At 39.5% G+C, this 18,232-nt stretch overlaps 1 protein-coding gene across 11 annotated transcripts in view; it reads right to left on the minus strand.

The window, feature by feature from the left end:
* The window catches only part of inpp4ab (inositol polyphosphate-4-phosphatase type I Ab), a 78,450-nt gene that overhangs the window by 31,496 nt on the left and 28,722 nt on the right, over positions 1 to 18,232 (minus strand). For all 11 annotated transcript variants that reach the window (XM_085265979.1, XM_085265984.1, XM_085265978.1 and 8 more), the window contains 8 exons: positions 12,771 to 13,012; positions 11,952 to 11,996; positions 11,447 to 11,565; positions 10,695 to 10,811; positions 10,533 to 10,612; positions 7,227 to 7,338; positions 6,640 to 6,730; positions 2,176 to 2,323 (listed from right to left, as the gene is read on the minus strand). In XM_085265979.1, the coding sequence (XP_085122105.1) occupies positions 2,176 to 2,323; positions 6,640 to 6,730; positions 7,227 to 7,338; positions 10,533 to 10,612; positions 10,695 to 10,811; positions 11,447 to 11,565; positions 11,952 to 11,996; positions 12,771 to 12,879 (821 nt within the window). In that variant the 5' untranslated portion in view covers positions 12,880 to 13,012. The remainder of the gene's footprint in view (positions 1 to 2,175; positions 2,324 to 6,639; positions 6,731 to 7,226; positions 7,339 to 10,532; positions 10,613 to 10,694; positions 10,812 to 11,446; positions 11,566 to 11,951; positions 11,997 to 12,770; positions 13,013 to 18,232) is intronic.

Here is an 18,232-nt window from a genome sequence, read left to right on the forward strand (position 1 = left end):
ACTTTCAATAAGAGCTGTGGCAATTATCCATAATCAGAAATAATTTCCATAATTTAAGGAATTTCTCTGATTTCAGCTTCTCGGACGGGATAATTTGTTGCTTGTTTTGGTTTAATGTAACATCCTTTCATTTATCCTCCCTCTCCTATACATCCAGGTTCAAGGTCATGGGTTTGGTCAGTCTAAGCAGAGAAACTCAGACCTGCCTTTTCCTGGCCGCCTCTTCCAGCTCATCTGGGGGAAAACTGAATTATTTCCAAGCCAACTGAGAGATGCAATCTCTCCACCGAGCCCTGCTCTGCCCTGGGGCCTCCTCCCCACAGGACATGCCGGAAACACCTCACCCAGGAGGTATCCATAAGGCATCCAAATCACATGCCAGAATCACCTCAGCTGCCTCCTTTTGATGTGAAGGAGCAGTGGCTCTAATCCAAATGTCTCCCCAATGACTGAACTCTTCCATCCTATTACAAAGGCAGAGGCTGTCCACCCTTCAGAGAACGGTTATTTTGTCACTTCTATCTGCAATCTCATTCTTTCTGTCACTATCCAAAGCTTGCGATCATAGTTGAGGGTGGGGAGGTAGATTGACCGATAAACCAAACACTTTGCTTTTATGCTTAGCTCTCTCTTCACCAAAGTAGAGCCCCAATCCGTCATTCAACCAAGACCTTAAGGTAACTAAACTCCTCCCCTTGAGGCAACAAGTCATCCTTGACCTGGAGTGAGCACTCTGCCCTTTCTTTGCTGAAGACCATGGCCTCTGACTTGAAGGTGCTCATTATCATTTCTGCAACTTAGATGCAAACCATCCCGGTGCAAGCTGAAGACCTCTACCCAATGAAGCCAACAGAACAGAATCATCTAGAAAAAGCAGAGATGATATTCTGAGGCCACCAAAATTGAGATCGTCCAACTATCTGGCTATGACTAGAAATTTTGTCCATAGAAACTAAGGACACAAAGTTTAATGAAGCAATAAAGTACATTTCTTTGGGTTTTAAGCTGCTGTAGAGAAAACAAAACATCTGAAGAGGTCAAACTGGGTATTATGAAGTTTAAGCTATAAAAAAATTTAAAATTAAGATTCTTGTTCTTTATGTATTAAATATTTAACCCCTCAAAGGTTTGAAACAATTATTGAGCTCACAAGCTTGTCTACGGTTATGAAGATGAATCACGAGACCGCCGAGTTGGGAGCATCTATGAAGTGGAACACTGGATAAACCATAATGGTGCAAAAGCATGCATTTTAGGTCTCTGCTAATTTTTGTTTTGTTATATTCATTTGGCCTCCATCACAAAGGCCTCGAAACAGTTACAAGCCTATGAAAGACTGTATTCCCAACCAGTTGGCAAGTGGTTGCTAGCTGTGTGCGACAAAAACCTCTTTGTGACTGCACTGATGACAACCCGATTTCTGTACTCAGCAGCAGTGTTTGCAGACAAGACACCCACTTGTCTGCAAACACTGTCCAACTACTGACCAGTAAGCCATATCGAAGTCAGTTTACACATCATTGGTCTCCTGTTGGTTATTACAGGAACTTAGTTTTGCCTCTTTTTTTTTTTTTTTTTTTTTATTAGTCGTGTCAATTCAGTTTCTTTGTAAGCACATTTTAAAAACAAGAGCTGACCAAAGTGGCGTACAGCTAAGAGGAAGAAAACAGAGCAGGAAAATACAGAAAAACTGAAGACGAACAAGTAAGAAAACAAAAGAAATGAGTCAAAGCTCAGGCTTTAAAGATGTCGAGTGTTGATGAGGTAAGTAATGTCCAAAGTTGAGGGAAAATATATTTAACAACTTCATTGTTATATTTTGTGATCAAAATGACTTCACAGTGCAATGGTGGGAAAATCTGATTTCTGGTGATGGTTGAAGGAAATAGCAGTTGTGATGATGTCCACGTCTCATAGAATTTAAGCAGGCTGCTGCTAAAATTCTCCACCTGCATAAATATTGCAGTTGAAACATCTGATGTTGTATTTTACACAGTGTTAACCTGTTTTGAACCCATTTTGAGAAACTATGCATTCTTTAAAAGCACAAAGCAAGGAGCGAAAAAAGTTTTACAGACAGAGGTTCAGTTTATTCAGTATAAGAAATGAAGAATAAGTAAGAACAAGTAACATGTTCTTTATTGGTAAACTTTAGAAATGCATGCATGGCTGTACCTGGCTGCATCCTCCTCCAGCAGCAGTTTGACAAACTGTCTGGGAATGTTTAGAGACAAGACGCTTTCGGCCATCTGCTCCAGCACTCGTAGGTGGTTCCCATCAGTGGTGGGGAAGCGGTACATCCTCGACATCGTGCCGCCAAACACTGAAGCAACACAAAATTCAGTTAGCTTGGATTAGATGAAGACAGATCTGACCAAAGTTTTTCTCAGTAAACAACGTTATTGCTTTCCGTTATTTTTGGACTGCCACTCAATCCCTGAGGTAAACAGACACCTCCCACTCACCGGGGACAATCAATACAACTCAACTGCATGTTGATGGAAAATGTGAGTTAGAGAAATGAAGGACGAGGAGAGAAAAAATAAAAAACCAACAGGTGCAGGGTTGAAATTCAGAAGACATACTCCTCTCAGAATATATGACTATAAGGGTTAATGAAGCTCTGTAAAAGTGTCCAAATGAGTCACTTCTTTCCAGAGACGGAATTACTGCTCGGAGATTAGCTTGGTATAAAGATGTAGGTAAAAATGTTCACGTTCATATGTTGTAACTTGTTTTGAGCAGTCATGTATGCCACATGGTGATATGGGTCTTCAAAGTTTTGCCTTTTTGAAGTTTTTTTCCTGTGAATTATCAGAAAGCAGATCAAACATTCAGGGTACCAATGCTCGTTTCTGTTCCTCTACATCCTACACACTGAAATGGGGCTATTGAAACTAGGTTTTATCCCATGATTTATACGCTTACAAGATCGCTCAATGAAACTTGAAGTATCACAGTCTTAGTGTACATTTGATTTGGTATCAGGAAAATGTAAGGCGAGTTAAAAAGTGCCACTACTATGTCCTCAAGGGACTTTAACTCAGAAAATATTCAGTGTGTGCAGAATACATTTTGCCTGGCATCTTTAAAATTAAATTAAACTAAAACTATTAAATATTAATTTCAACGAGTTAGTCAGTTTGTTTCACACTTTCTCCTTTGGTTTTCCATGCACATAAACCTAATACCCTAAGGTCTCAGTGACACAGGGCTACAGACCAGTATCCAACCATTTTACAACCTCTGGTCAATAGGGGAAAATTTGTATTCCCCACCCAGGTACCAGGTGGTTTCTAGAGGCTGCTGGGCACTTTTGGGACCAAAACTTTGCTTGGAAGACGCTGACTTGTCTTCTAAAATTTGTTAACTACTCTCATAGGGAAAGTGAAACTGTGAAAAGTACAACCCATACTAAAAAATCAGATTCAAGATTATAATTATAACTAGAAATGAAAAAACATTTCCGTAAACTAAAATTATATATATTATATATATATATATATATATATATATATATATATATATATATATATATATATATATACACACACACACACATACATATATATACACATACATATATATAAAATATAAAATTGAAGGAATTTTAAGAAACTTAATTATAGAGCACATATCCTTAGATTTTATCTTTGTCAGTTGTTTAATTGTTTTTTAATTGTAATAACTATGCTGATATTCCTAGGTCTTGCCTCTAACGTATGCCCTGCATACAATATGAATAGAATAGAATTGCTCTTTATTGTCACTCTTACAAGAACAATGAAAGGCAGTTTGGCATGTCTCCATGAGTGTGAAAAGCACAATAGCCTAAGTATTTACACAATAACACAGACAAATTTGCATTTACACAAGAAAGACATGTACAAGTTATACATACACCTGCATACATACGGATACATACATACAGTGGGGCAAAAAAGTATTTAGTCAGCCACCGATTGTGCAAGTTCCCCTGCTTAAAATGATGACAGAGGTCAGTAATTTGCACCAGAGGTACACTTCAACTGTGAGAGACAGAATGTGAAAAAAAAATCCATGAATCCACATGGTAGGATTTGTAAAGAATTTATTCGTAAATCAGGGTGGAAAATAAGTATTTGGTCACCTCAAACAAGGAAAATCTCTGGCTCTCACAGACCTGTAACGTCTTCTGTAAGAAGCTTTTCTGTCCCCCACTCGTTACCTGTATGAATGGCACCTGTTTGAACTCATCATCTGTATAAAAGACACCTGTCCACAGCCTCAAACAGTCAGACTCCAAACTCCGCCATGGCCAAGACCAAAGAGCTTTCGAAGGACACCAGGAAAAGTATTGTAGACCTGCACCAGACTGGGAAGAGTGAATCTACAATAGGCAAGCAGCTTGGTGTGAAAAAATCAACTGTGGGAGCAATCATCAGAAAATGGAAGACATACAAGACCACTGATAATCTCCCACGATCTGGGGCGCCACGCAAGATCTCATCCCGTGGGGTCAAAATGATCATGAGAACGGTGAGCAAAGATCCCAGAACCACACGGGGGGACCTGGTGAATGACCTGCAGAGAGCTGGGACCAAAGTAACAAAGGTCACCATCAGTAACACACTACAACGGCAGGGAATCAAATCCCGCAGTGCCAGACGTGTTCCGCTGCTGAAGCCAGTGCATGTCCAAGCCCGTCTGAAGTTTGCCAGAGAGCACATGGATGATACAGCAGAGGATTGGGAGAATGTCATGTGGTCAGATGAAACCAAAGTAGAACTTTTTGGTATAAACTCAACTCGTCGTGTTTGGAGGAAGAAGAATACTGAGTTGCATCCCAAGAACACCATACCTACTGTGAAGCATGGGGGTGGAAACATCATGCTATGGGGCTGTTTTTCTGCCAAGGGGACAGGACGACTGATCCGTGTTAAGGACAGAATGAATGGGGCCATGTATCGTGAGATTTTGAGCCAAAACCTCCTTCCATCAGTGAGAACTTTGAAGATGAAACGAGGCTGGGTCTTCCAACATGACAATGATCCAAAACACACCGCCCGGGCAACAAAGGAGTGGCTCCGTAAGAAGCATTTGAAAGTCCTAGAGTGGCCTAGCCAGTCTCCAGACCTCAACCCCATAGAAAATCTGTGGCGGGAGTTGAAAGTCCGTGTTGCTCGGCGACAGCCCCAAAACATCACTGCTCTCGAGAAGATCTGCATGGAGGAATGGGCCAAAATACCAGCTACTGTGTGTGCAAACCTGGTGAAGACCTATAGTAAACGTTTGACCTCTGTTATTGCCAACAAAGGTTATGTTACAAAGTATTGAGTTGTATTTTTGTTATTGACCAAATACTTATTTTCCACCCTGATTTACGAATAAATTCTTTACAAATCCTACCATGTGGATTCATGGATTTTTTTTCACATTCTGTCTCTCACAGTTGAAGTGTACCTCTGGTGCAAATTACTGACCTCTGTCATCATTTTAGGTGGGGGAACTTGCACAATCGGTGGCTGACTAAATACTTTTTTGCCCCACTGTATATGTATGTATATATATATATATATATACACATATATGCATGCATACATACACATACACACACACACATATTTCCACATACACGCCTACATATATACATACACATACATGCAATCTGAGGAGCAGGTGCATTGTGAGGTACACACTCAGTGTGTGCGGGGGCTGTTGCTACTATAATAAATACGGTTATAAGAAATACAGTTTACAAAGGTAGGAATGTTGGTTTGCTTTATAGTATGAATAAAAATACGGTTTATAAATAAAGTGTAATGAGTGTTGGCAGTGCAGTTATCCTTCAAACAGGGTGGAGGTAGGGTATGTTTGACAGCCGGTGGGTAAAAACTTTTATTGAGTCTTTTTGTCTTTGACCTGATCAACCTGTTCAACCTTAATTAAATAGACTAAAACTACCAGTGAAACTAATATAAACTACATTATATCTAAACATTTTCAAACAACAGAAACTAAACTGAAATAAGAAAACCCACTCTGGAAACTTAACTGAAACTAAACTCAACTGAAAATCAAAAGTCAAAATGAAATAAAAATAAAAAACAATTAGAAAATACTTACAAGTTGTGGTGTGTTGGCACAACTTTTACACTGAAGGCAAATTTTTGCCATTTCTGGTTTGTGTGACAGTTTATCCGAGTTTCACTTTCACTCAAACAGTAAACAACGAGTGTTTCTAAACAAGCTTACATCTTGTTAACGGAGGTTTTATTGTGCACCACCATGTGACTGGCAGCAGCTTCTAGCAACCACTCAACAACCAGCCAGGAATTAAACATTTTTCCTTCCCACCAGAGGTTGCCAGGGATCCACGGACTGATCTCTAAGCTTATGTGAAAGGGTTCTAATGAAGGCATTTAATGCAGGAAGATCTGTTTAACATTCATGTCTTTAAATGCTTACTCAGTTACCAGATTAAACAATTTTGATCCAAATGTTTAATTAAACTGATTAGAAATATATCAGCAAAGTACAGGACAATGTAGCCAAGTTATTTTAACTGATTTAAGAAGAAAGAAAAACAAAACTTCACCAAAACCTTACTAACACCACGCTACTTTGCACACACCGAGTCACAGAGCAAAGCTGTCCCACCTGAGCGCAGCAGGGTATCTTTGCACAACGAGGCGTACTTGATTCGGACTCCCATCGACTCCGTCAGGCTCTCGTCGACAGGCAGCACCGTCTGCAGGACAAGCACAAGCACCAACATTACACTACGTCAGCTCTGGCAGGCAGCATCCACCTTCCTTTATCTCTCCACTATCACCTACACCACACTCCCAGAGCTTCTACACAAACCCGAGATAAATGACTTTACTGCCACATGGCGATGTCTTTATTGTACCATGATCATTTAATATATATGCTTTATATGCAGTCACAGAAAGCAAGGCTCAGGAGCAAACATGCAGCATTTTACCAACATTTGAGAGACAATGAAGCGTAAACACTCAGAAGTCTGTCTGAGATATTTAAGTATACAAGTCTAATCAAATTCTTTACAAGCAAACATCAGAACTTTTGATGCAAATGCAAAATTATATTAATTGAATTAACCTCAGAACATTTGTTGAGCTTGCAGATATAATAACTGACGCCAGTGTTAGCCAATCATGGAAAATATCTACTCAGATCACAAGGAAGATAAATAAATCTGCCCGTGGCTGCCAGCCTCTTACCCGGCCGTTGATACTTTCTGGCAGACGTCCCATCGACATCCTCTGATCTGTTCTTTCCTCCATCTGCCACGCCGCCACAGTGATGTTCCCTACCCGCTGGTTCTCTGCTGATCTGCCCATTTGAACATAAAACAGCATTAAAGCTGCTAATCATTCTTTTAGTATCATTTAATTCCTAAATAGCTTTTTTAAGTGCCAAAAAACCTTCTGCAAACTAGGTTAAAATTAAGAGATCTGCTTTTAATCTTCTATGTTCTTACCAATGGCTGTATAAAGATCTTCTACAGTCAGTGGCTCTTTCTTCTCTGAAAGAACATCTTTAGCAGCCTTAGCTAATACTTGCTTCCTGTTTCCTATTCATTTTAAATGCGGTGTTCCTCAAGTCTCCCTCCTCAGCCCACGTTTGTTCTGTGGTTTTTTTTTTAAATATCCTTCTTCTCAGCCGGATGATTCATTTCCAGAGTGCCACCCACCACTGCCATTTCGATTATATTGAGTTACATGTCCTTCTGCTATCCAACATCCTCAGCAGATCTTCAGTGGCACACTAAAAACTAGAACCACAAATCTGTCACTATATCCTTTTTCCATTTCAAGTTTTGTCTTGCAAATTTAGCAGGAAACACACTTAAAGTAAAGGAAGGACGTCACACATCATTTCATTTGACTAACCACATTAGGCTTTGTGTCAAGATGGAGAAAAAAATTGAAGTAAATGACAAGCAGGCTTTTATATGTTGTAAATACATAAATGACAACACTTCTTACTTTTCAAAGTAAGAAGAAACATTTCATAAAAATGAAATGTTTCTTCTGTACAGTTAAAATTCAAGCATCTTTTATTTCTTGCTTACCGTTGTGGTCAGCAGTTTACACACAATCATCATGGGCATGAATGTCATGGTAATCTTTCTTTGGCTAGACTGCCTTGATGACATTAAATCATGGTTTGCATTAAATCTTTTGAATATAAATGACCAAAAAATTGAGATTGCTCTATTTGGACCTTCTGACCCTCGCTTTTCTCTTAAGGTTGACCATGGTCCTCTGGAAAAATCCAGAAATCCCTTTGCAAAGAATCTGGGAGTGTTCTTTGATAGCAGCTTTTCATTTGAGAAACAAATAAATTCTGTTGTAAAAGCCAACTTCTTCTAGCTCAGAGCCCTTGCAAAAACTAAGAACATTTTGTCATTTGCTGACTTTGAGAAAGTGAGACATGCATTTATTTCATCCAGGCTTGACTACTGTAACAGTCTTTATTTTGGTATCAGCCAGGCTCTGCTCTCTCATCTTCAGCTAGTTCAGAATGCTGCAGCCTGACTCTTGACAGGCACTCGTAAACATGACCATTTTCCCCAGCCTTGGTTCATTTACACTGGCTTCCAGTATGTTGTAGAATTGATTTTAAGATTTTATTGCTTGTTTTTAAATCTCTAAATGGATTAGCTCTGGCATACCTCTCTGATCTGTTAACTAAAAATACTCCAAATAGAACTCTTAGGTCAGCTGCTAGTTGCTTCTAGTTTGTCCCTAGAAGCAGTCTAAAAAACAGAGAAGACCGGGCCTTTGTGATTGCTGCGCCCAAACCTTGGATCAGTCTGCCTGTTGAAATTAGGATCTCTCCAACACTAGACATTTTTAAAACCTGTTTGAAAATGGTGTATGGCGCTGGCAAGGCTGGCAGCCTTAACCCAATTTCCATCGGGATGAATAAAATATTATCGATCAATCAATCAAAACACATTTTTACACTCTAGCTTTTAATTGTGACTGAGTTTTGTTTTGTTCTTTGTGTGTGTTTGATCTACTTTTTACTTTTTTATTATGTACAGCACTTTGGTCAGCCTGTGTTGTTTTTAAATCTGCTTATAAATAAATTGCTTGATTGATTGATAATCTTGTCTTTTTAATGATTTCTTTTAACTGTTCTTGTCCAGGGTGGAATGATTGTGCAGCATGCATCTTTAACAACTTTAAAACACTGGGTGCACATGTTTGTTAACTTCTTGTTAGTGATCATGATTGTGTCCAACTGGTAGCTTTTCTTTGCAGCATAAAAAGGATTGTTTGATAGAACTCATTGGACTGACCAATACTCAAAACTAAGGGAAAGTCTAAGGAACTCAGTGAAGATCCAAGAAGGAGAACTGTATATTTAAACAAGTTGGGAAAGTCTTTTGGAGTCTTTTCTAAACAACTGCAGATTCCAAGGTCATCGGTTCAAACAACTGTACTTAAGTACAAGTTATTCAGATTTGCTGAGGTCTGGAAGAAGATCCAAACTGTTACCCTCAAATAAGAGGAAATTGGTAGGGATGCCCAGGAACAAATCAGGAACCATCAAGACTCGAGCCTGTCATGAACTGGAAACTGCTGGAAGACCAAAATCTCTGTCCACAGTGACACCTGTTTTACATCATCATGGACTGAAAGGGTGCTGACCAAGAGAAAAGCCCCTTCTTGAAGATCTACACTTTCAAACTTGACTACAATTTGCAGCTGCCCACATCAACAAGCTAGATGCCTTCTAGAAAAAAGGTTTTATGGTCAAACCAAACAAAGATTGAGCTATTTGTCCACAATGACAAGAGGTATGTTTTCAAACCTGTACCAGCTCTCAAGCAGGGTGGTGCTAGCATCATGCTCTGGGGCTGTTTTGCTGTCAGTGGTACAGGTGATGCAAAAGGTGGATGGAATAATGAAGGAGGAGGACTACCTCCAAAATCTTTAACTTGACCTCAAATCAACAGCTAGACCATTGAAACTTTGACATAATTGGGTGTTCCAATAGGATAATGATCCCAAACACACATTAAAACTAGTTTTGAATGGATAAAGCAGGTTCACATTGAACTTCTGGAATGGCCTTCCCAAAACCCCGACCTAAACCCTGTTGAAAAGATTTGTGGACTGAGCTTAAAAGCCAAGATTGTGCCAAGAAACCAAACACTTTAACTCTCCCAATTCTGCCAAGAATAGCAGTCAAATATAAGCCAGGATTATACCAGAAGCTCACTGGTGGCTGTGAAAAGTGTCTGGTTGAGGTGCAACATGCTAAGAGACCTTGAACCAAATATTAGTGGGGGTGTAATTATGATATTGGAATATGCAGTTGCTTAGAAATGGCTTCAAGAAATCTTTCACTCGCAGTCAGTTTATGTCTTCAAAGTGAAAGTGGTGCATCAAGACGGCAATAAAACAGCAATAAGTTGGAGTGAGTTTTGCTTAAAGAACTGGGGTGAATTTAAAGAATCTTGAATACAGCAGTAAAAAAGCAGAAGTGTTGTGTGTTTAAGTGTGTGTTACCGCAGTTCGAGCTGTAATTTGTGGCTCTTCTCTTGCAGTATCTCCTTCACAGGGAAAAGTGCAGAGCCCAACATGTACATCTGGACAGACAGACAGTTCACACGCTGAGCTGCTTCTTTGCTCAAATTATTAAAATAAAATTATCAGTGCTGCTGGTCGTACCGTGCCCTGCGAGCGATCCTTCACATCATACGCAGCCAGTTTGACCTGCGTCAGCTGGTTGATGTTGGAGTCCTGGAAGAAGGCAATGCTGCTGAGGAAGCTGGGGTTACTGGTACCCTGTGGAGAGACACAGGTTACACAAAATAGTTCAGCAGTTCATGTTTTGTTTTATTGTTATTATCATAATCACATTTTCAAGGAAAAGTAACACAATAGCAGCTTCAATTTGCGTTGAAATTTAAGTTAAAAGTTCAAACCATGTGCAAAACAGGCATTTTGGAAGAAGAAAGTCATTGTAACACATACAGATACGCCTAAAAATACACTGGTTTCACACTGTATCATTTTAACTTTGCCAAATATGCATAAAAATACATATTTATGAGTGTTTACCCAACAAAATCCTTATTTTTGATGACTCACTCTGCACTTGAGGGGGCGTGCAAATAAATGCATTCAATACAAAGTGATGTGACCTCTGAAATTGCTCTTTCAGAGGTCACATTCGTGTTTGGCAACAAAACTTTTCTAAAAGTGTGTTTTTGCAGTTTTATTATTCATTTCTCCCTCGTCCTCCACATCCAGACTGAATGACGTAGATAAGGAAGGTGTGGGTGGTGGCAAACAGGTCACTATGCCGTCGTTAAGTCACACCTACAAGCTGAAATCAACGTTATGGAAGCTAGAGCTGCTTAAACATTAGTCCAACTGTAACTTTAAGTCTGTTTCTGTATCTGTGTGACGAGTCTGACCTCTATGACTTCAGTCTGGGCGTGTTTGGTCCAGAAGGCCTGCGGCGGCGTCGTGCAGCTCACTGCTACAAAGGTGTTGGGTTTTCGGTCCAGAGAAGGAGTCACCAGGTCTGTGCATGCTGGGTGAGAAAACACAAGCAAATCAAGCCAAGAGGCAAGCAGGAAGACTCTCTGAAGGCACTTGTGGTTGCACAGGCAGTCTTGCAGCTGCGAGGTTGGAGAGTTTGTTTCAAAATGTTTGGATTGATTACACATACTCATTAACTCACAACCAGCTGACCATATACTCATATATTCTCACTGTCTGATATATTTCTGCTGCTGAGCTGCTGTTTTATGGAGATTTTCTGAATATATTTTGCTACCATAAGAGCAGACTCTGCTCTTATGGTAGTCACTGTCACTTGCAGTGAGTAGATCATGAACTGAGGCACCAACGACCACTAAATTTAAATACGGGTTATAAATGTCACGGACAGCCATCATAAATGCTCATATTACTCACCCACACTGAATTCCAGCACAGGTTCATCTGGGTCCTGACTATTTCCTGCAAAGTAACACAAACGTCATCATAACATTAAGTCAGAGAAACAGCATTTGAAGCTTTTGTACATGATAAATTATGCTGCAGTACTAAAAAACAAAGTCGACCAGCAGTTCATTTATTAAAATCATCTCCAGCTGCAACATTGAAGCTACTCTACGTCAATTTTGATTATGTTTAGATGAAAATGAAACTAGCACCCTTGTAATGTCTTTTTAAATTAAAGGTAAACACAGCTCAGACTTTCAAAAGGCTTTTATTTTGAAATACACAGAATGACTTGACGTGGAATGACAGCTTGAGGTATTATACTTCCCTTTAGATTAATAGCATGTCTGTAAAAAGGATGTTTTCCTGTAATCCCTTTCATGGCTATAAGCCATGTTTACCTTTGTAGGAAAGGTTTTTATTTTGATCAGATCAAATCAGACTGCCTTGATATTAAATGAGTGACAGTCTGACGTGTTATACTATCAAGGTAAAGGGAAATACGTCTGTGAAAACAGGACGTTTCCCTGTAATCTGTTTGTAAATTAAAGGTAAAAAACTCATACAGGACATTTCAATGGCTTTTATTTTGAAATACAAAATCTGACCATTTTGATAATGTGTGAATATCTCAGGGATGCTTTATTAGTGTGAGTTGGACTTATTTGACCTTTTTCTAAACCTAACCTCCTTAAATGTGACCAAACTATATTTGACACTCTATTTTGCTCAAATGCACAAAACACTAAAAAGTTTCTGACTCTAGCTCAGTTTCCACGTTATTCTGACCTGCGAGCGCCAAGCTGATCATCTCGTTGGACAGCTCCAGCGTGTTGGCTCGGTACACCGACCACGGCCTCTGCGTCCTCGAGCCGCTGCGCTCCCTGCCCCCCGCCATGCCTGTCTGGGAGGAGCGAGTGACGGCAGGAGGCCTAAACACACACCGTCACGCGTGCAGTCGCACACTCCCATGTGATGTGACCCTCCACCTGCACAGATCCACGGCGGCGCCAAGGAAACGCTTCACCTCTCTACAAAGGACAAGAGCGGAGAGAAGAGGAGAGGTGAGGGATGTTTACCAACCAGAATTTACAGCAATGTTATAGCTTTTAAAAATGACTTTTGTCCTTAAGGCATCAATGATCAGTTGGAGTTCCAAAACCCAGAACAACATACACCTATGTCCCCATCATCTGAGGGCTGTGCCATGAAGTCGGATTAGCAGATTTGTAGGTATGTTGAGCTTTAAGTCTTCAGCTTTGATCGCCATAGTAACTTATGCTGAACACATAACTTGGTCCAGAGCAATCAATCAAGTTAATTTCACTTTGATCTCCTGACTACAGTTATCTCCACATCTTGTTTACCAGGCTGTGAGACAGTCAGCTTCAATGTTTCAAAGTATCCAGTTTAAAGTTTCACAGATCTGACGTGCAGCCAGTAATTAATTAAAGTTAAAATGTTTATGTTACCGATCTGTGCACCAAATCTAATGATTAATGATTTTCTGGGGTATTAATGTTGTCCTATTTACAATCAAATTTGCATTTCACTTTTTTATTTTTTGTATTTATATTTTTTATGTTCGTTATACATTTTTTCACCTTTTATCGTTACATGCTAACGTGTCCGATCAGGGTAGGGGGCGCTCACAGGGATTCTTTGTGTAAAAGAAGAGTGAAATACCCCTTTTTATGTAAACATACACCAGGCCTAGAGAGCTCGGCTTAACAGAGGAAGCTGACAACCACCGTTGTGATACTGGTCATCTTGTACTAGGGTAGAGCAAAGAAAGCTTGCTGTTGTTGACCTTTTTGAATCGTGGTATACCCCTCAGATCACAGTCGATCACAATCATCACACAGCATGTTGATCCTTTAACATAAAGTTAATTCTAAGAAGCAAATTAGAGAAAACATCAACTAACTGCTATATTTATCTATATTCTTTTCAAGCATTTAACAGCAACATCTGTTGTGGCATTTATTTATTTATTTATTTTAATTTTGGCAGTTTTGGTCCTCTATAAATACATAAATAAACTGCACTGCTGTTTTAGACTGTTTATGCTTTATTCTCTGTTTAATACGCTTGACTTGTTTAGTCTGGTTAGACTTATATAGTCCATTTAATCTATTGTGATAACAAGTTTGTTTGCACAAACAGAGGAGTCAGAGAATTCGTGGTTTATGGACACTAGCTGGACATCATCAGGACGACGTCTTTCAAGAGAAACAAAATCTAAAAACTGCATGTGGTGTAGTTTCGACATAAATTCCAACAAATACAATAATGAAAGTGTTTGAAGAACAGAAATGAGGAACGAGTCACAGAAAGTAAAACTTACAGGACAAACTGAAAATATTGGATGTGACTTTTGGGGTCGAGAACTCGAGCCTTTATTCACAATGGCCGCCGACGCAGCCTGCAGCATAAGTTCTTCTAAGGCTCAGCTCGTCTTCCTCCAGCTTATTTAATATTCTGCTTGTGTGCTCATGTTCTGCTTCAACCGTACACCCTTTTTGTTGCTGGAAGAATCTGATTTCACTAACAGGGATCGATCAATACGGCATCATCTCAGCATCTGAGAAACATGCAGCAACTTTCTGTGGCTCTCACTTTCACATCAGGGTCACAACACAACACAGCAATACATTCAATAATTTAATCATATGCAAATCTCTCCATGCAAATACAAAACAGACAGCCAGAGCGGAGATGGCCCCTTGCAGCGTGTTCAGGGTAAAGAAGGTCAAAAGCATCACATTAATTTTCATGAGGACACAAACAGAAAATCTTGTTTTTACAAATATGAATCAGCTGCAGGTTCAGTGTCTGCGCGAGCAGCCGAATTTAAATGAGCGAGCATCCTCTTTTCCCACCGTGGGCCTTCATTACTGCTTCATTCACTGAGACACACACACCCAAAATGTATCTGCTATTCATTTAACCCAACCACCACAGAAGTGCACATGTGCTACATGCACAAGGTTGAGCTGTGCCCCCTTTTAAAGGTGATGTATATTCACTAAATGAGGGGTGTCAAACATAAGGCCCAGGGCCTGACGTGAGGACTGAAGTGAAGACTGAAGTAGGCCGTAAGGACTCCAATCCAGTCCACTGGACAGCTTTGAAAAAATGTGAAGAACAGAGATTTTGGATTTTTAACTGTGTTTTCATTAATTTTGCAGCTTTTCCTAATTTTAGACCCCTGCACATAGATTTTATTACCAAAGTAATTAACCCATAAACAATGACATGACATAAAAAAAAAAAATTTTCACAGTCTATTAAAGAAATCAGCTTTTTCTGTTTTGTTTTGTTGGGCTCAGCTTCTTTTCTCATATTAAGATATATCAGGGACCACATGAGTTGTTAAACTTATTTACATATTTATGTTACATTTATGAAATGAATATGGCCCAATTTTTTTTTCCTTTTTCACTTTTGGTTTTTAAATTCAGTTGAGTTTCAGGTAGCTTTCCGAGCTTTTTTAAAAAAAAAAAAAATTATTACAGCATTTTTGGAATAATGTCAGGAAAGCTTAAGGAAAATCAGGACACGTATAACAATATAACAAGAACATTTGACAGCACTTGGCTCTCTATCTTGTAGACATCTCATCAGACAGTTTGTGATAACAAATTTAACCAAAATATACAAATACCAAAACTATGTATATTTATTTTATTTTACCCAAGTTCCCAAAGTTTTTTCAAAGGTCTATTAGTAGTTTTTATTTTATTCAACTACACTGTTTTAGTTTAGTTTAATTTAACAACAGTAACCTTGGTGTAGACTCGAGGGTACTTGTATCTAAGCCATGAACATCACTCCTGTCCAGTGCCACTGAATCAGGGGTGTTTACTGCTGACACAACACAGGAGCAGCCTAGGTGAATACAGCACATCCGCTGGTTAAATAACATATCAACTTTTTATTAGCACTATTTATATAAGGGTTTATGAAAGACAGTCCGCCGTGTCCCGCCGTGTCCCAGAAATCAAAACATCAGACTGCTTCCAGGAAGACTGGCCGTCAGCTCAGGACCAGGAATGTTTGGAAGCAAATAATTCAATTCAAATCACACAGCAACATTAAGGACTAACCTCAAGCGGTGCATTGTGGACTAGACCAACATCAATAACCATAGTTTTTAAGGTTTCCACTTTTGTTTATGTCTAAAGTTGTTGCAGTGCTGCTTTTGTTTGTTTTTAAAAAACCTCAGTCAGATCATCTGTAGATTTCAACGTGCTACTTACAAATTTTTCAGAGGTGAAAGAATGTGGACCATTTTTAACGGTGGTAATGGTGTTTGTCTGCTTTAGGGGACTGAAGAACAAACTGAAAAGGCCACTCAGAAGGTTTTGAAGGTAAAGAACTTGAAAATTCTGCAAATACCTCAACCTAGCATGAACTTCACGTGCTGAAGACACAAACTAACAACTGGAAACCCAGTTCTTTAGTAACATCCATTAACATTTAATTTCTGACTGTGTTAAACTGGAAAAGAAAAAATATTTTTTGCTCTGCCCCTCAAATGCAAAGCTTAAGTCTACACTTCTTGCACCTCCAACACTCCACATGGTGTCACAGTCCAAACACGTCCCAGGCTATGTTGTCTCATATATGGATATGTTGATAGTGTGAAAGAGTGAAGAGCGTATCTGTCTGTCTGTGTGTGTGTGTGTGTGTGTGTGTGTGTGTGTGTGTGTGTGTGTGTGTGTGTGTGTGTGTGTGTGTGTGTGTGTGTGTGTGTGTGTGAGAGAACATGCTCTGTCAGCCTCCTGAGCCCCAGCACCTCTGCATAAACAGTGGAAAATACATAAGAGCACAGTTTGTGTCTGTGTGTGAGCTCTCGCTGCTTCACCAGAGCATTTTATGTGATGTTTTAATGCCTGATGAACGTTCCCCATTTGCCCATCTATTTTTTTTTCCTCTGTTCTCCAGCTTATTTTTGTTATCCTTATATATGTCATCTTGAGCGTCTCACCAACATCTTGTCTGTCCATCGTTCTTCACCCCTGTACTTTTTTTTTTTTTGCTCCACTCCTCTTTTGGGATTGTCCCCCTAAAGGTTTCGGTCTGTGTACAAGCAAATGTCCCACTCTTTCTCCTGCTTTTCTTCTCTTTGTCCCATTTTTGTAAAGAGCAATTAGCCTATTTACAGCAAAGCTGTCCACACGAGGGACTGTACCCAGCTCAGATGGAGAAGCACCGCGGTCTAGATTAACAATACACACAAGGAGATCTCTGCAGTATTTGGGTTGAGTTGTGCTCCATTTCCTACAGAAAAAAATAATCAAAATAATGTGTGGATAATCACACCTGTTTCTACAAAACAGCCAAACTGTTTTCCTGACACTATGTGCTACACAAAAGCCCACTCACATTTAAACACACACTGTATATAAAAGATGGACTTAGCCACTGGGACATCACCCATTTGTTTTGGTCTAAGTGGTTAGAGAATTAGCAGTTTTACAGGTTAGTTGTTTGAAGCCAGAAATTAGCATATTTGGACGAGAGCATGGAGCACTAAGCTAACGATAGGAAGCTTAGACCTCAGTCATACACGCTAGAGACCAGTTAGAGACCCCTTGGCAAACTTAGGTGGAGAGATAAAAACGGTTGTTCTGTGACCAGTTGGTGAGTGGTTGCTGAAGGGAACTACACCAAAAGCCCCATTTTCATTAGTTTAGTTGCTAGCAGATTGCCCCAGTCATCCAGCATGCATATAAGCACTTGCTAACTACAAGCCAAGAGTTCGTAAAACTAGCAAAAAAACAAAAATAAAAAACAAAAAAACCCCAAAAACTTTTAGTTATGAACCTGGTAAATCTGACAGTGCAGCAGGCAGATTTTGCTGGAAGTGTCTCTTAAAATAAGTAATGCGGTCTGACTGTCACTGAAAGGAATAAAAGACTCGAGCATTACAGCTGAGCCCAGTTATTACAGAGTAATCAAAAGATGGTATGTTCTTGCATTGAGCTAAAAATAACTTAAAGTGGCTCATTAAGAAAAGTGTTAATGTATTTATCTTTGGAAAATATTAAAAAAATAACATACAGGAGTGCACAAAATGTGTTCCTTCAATTTCAGATGTTGAAAACTGGAACCATAAAACCGGCATTTTAACCAAAGAGGTCCAGAATGTGAGCTTAATTGTGGGTCTGGGTTAATAGTCGCTGGCCTACTTCCTGATGTATATGGTCCACCACTAACAGTGTTCCATTTCGGGCCTCTCAGAT

This window comes from Mchenga conophoros, linkage group LG23, assembly GCF_057382185.1.
Source record: "Mchenga conophoros isolate Kocher_MC1m ecotype Shallow Benthic linkage group LG23, M_conophoros_male_GT1.1, whole genome shotgun sequence".
In the NCBI taxonomy this organism is placed as follows: domain Eukaryota; kingdom Metazoa; phylum Chordata; class Actinopteri; order Cichliformes; family Cichlidae; genus Mchenga; species Mchenga conophoros.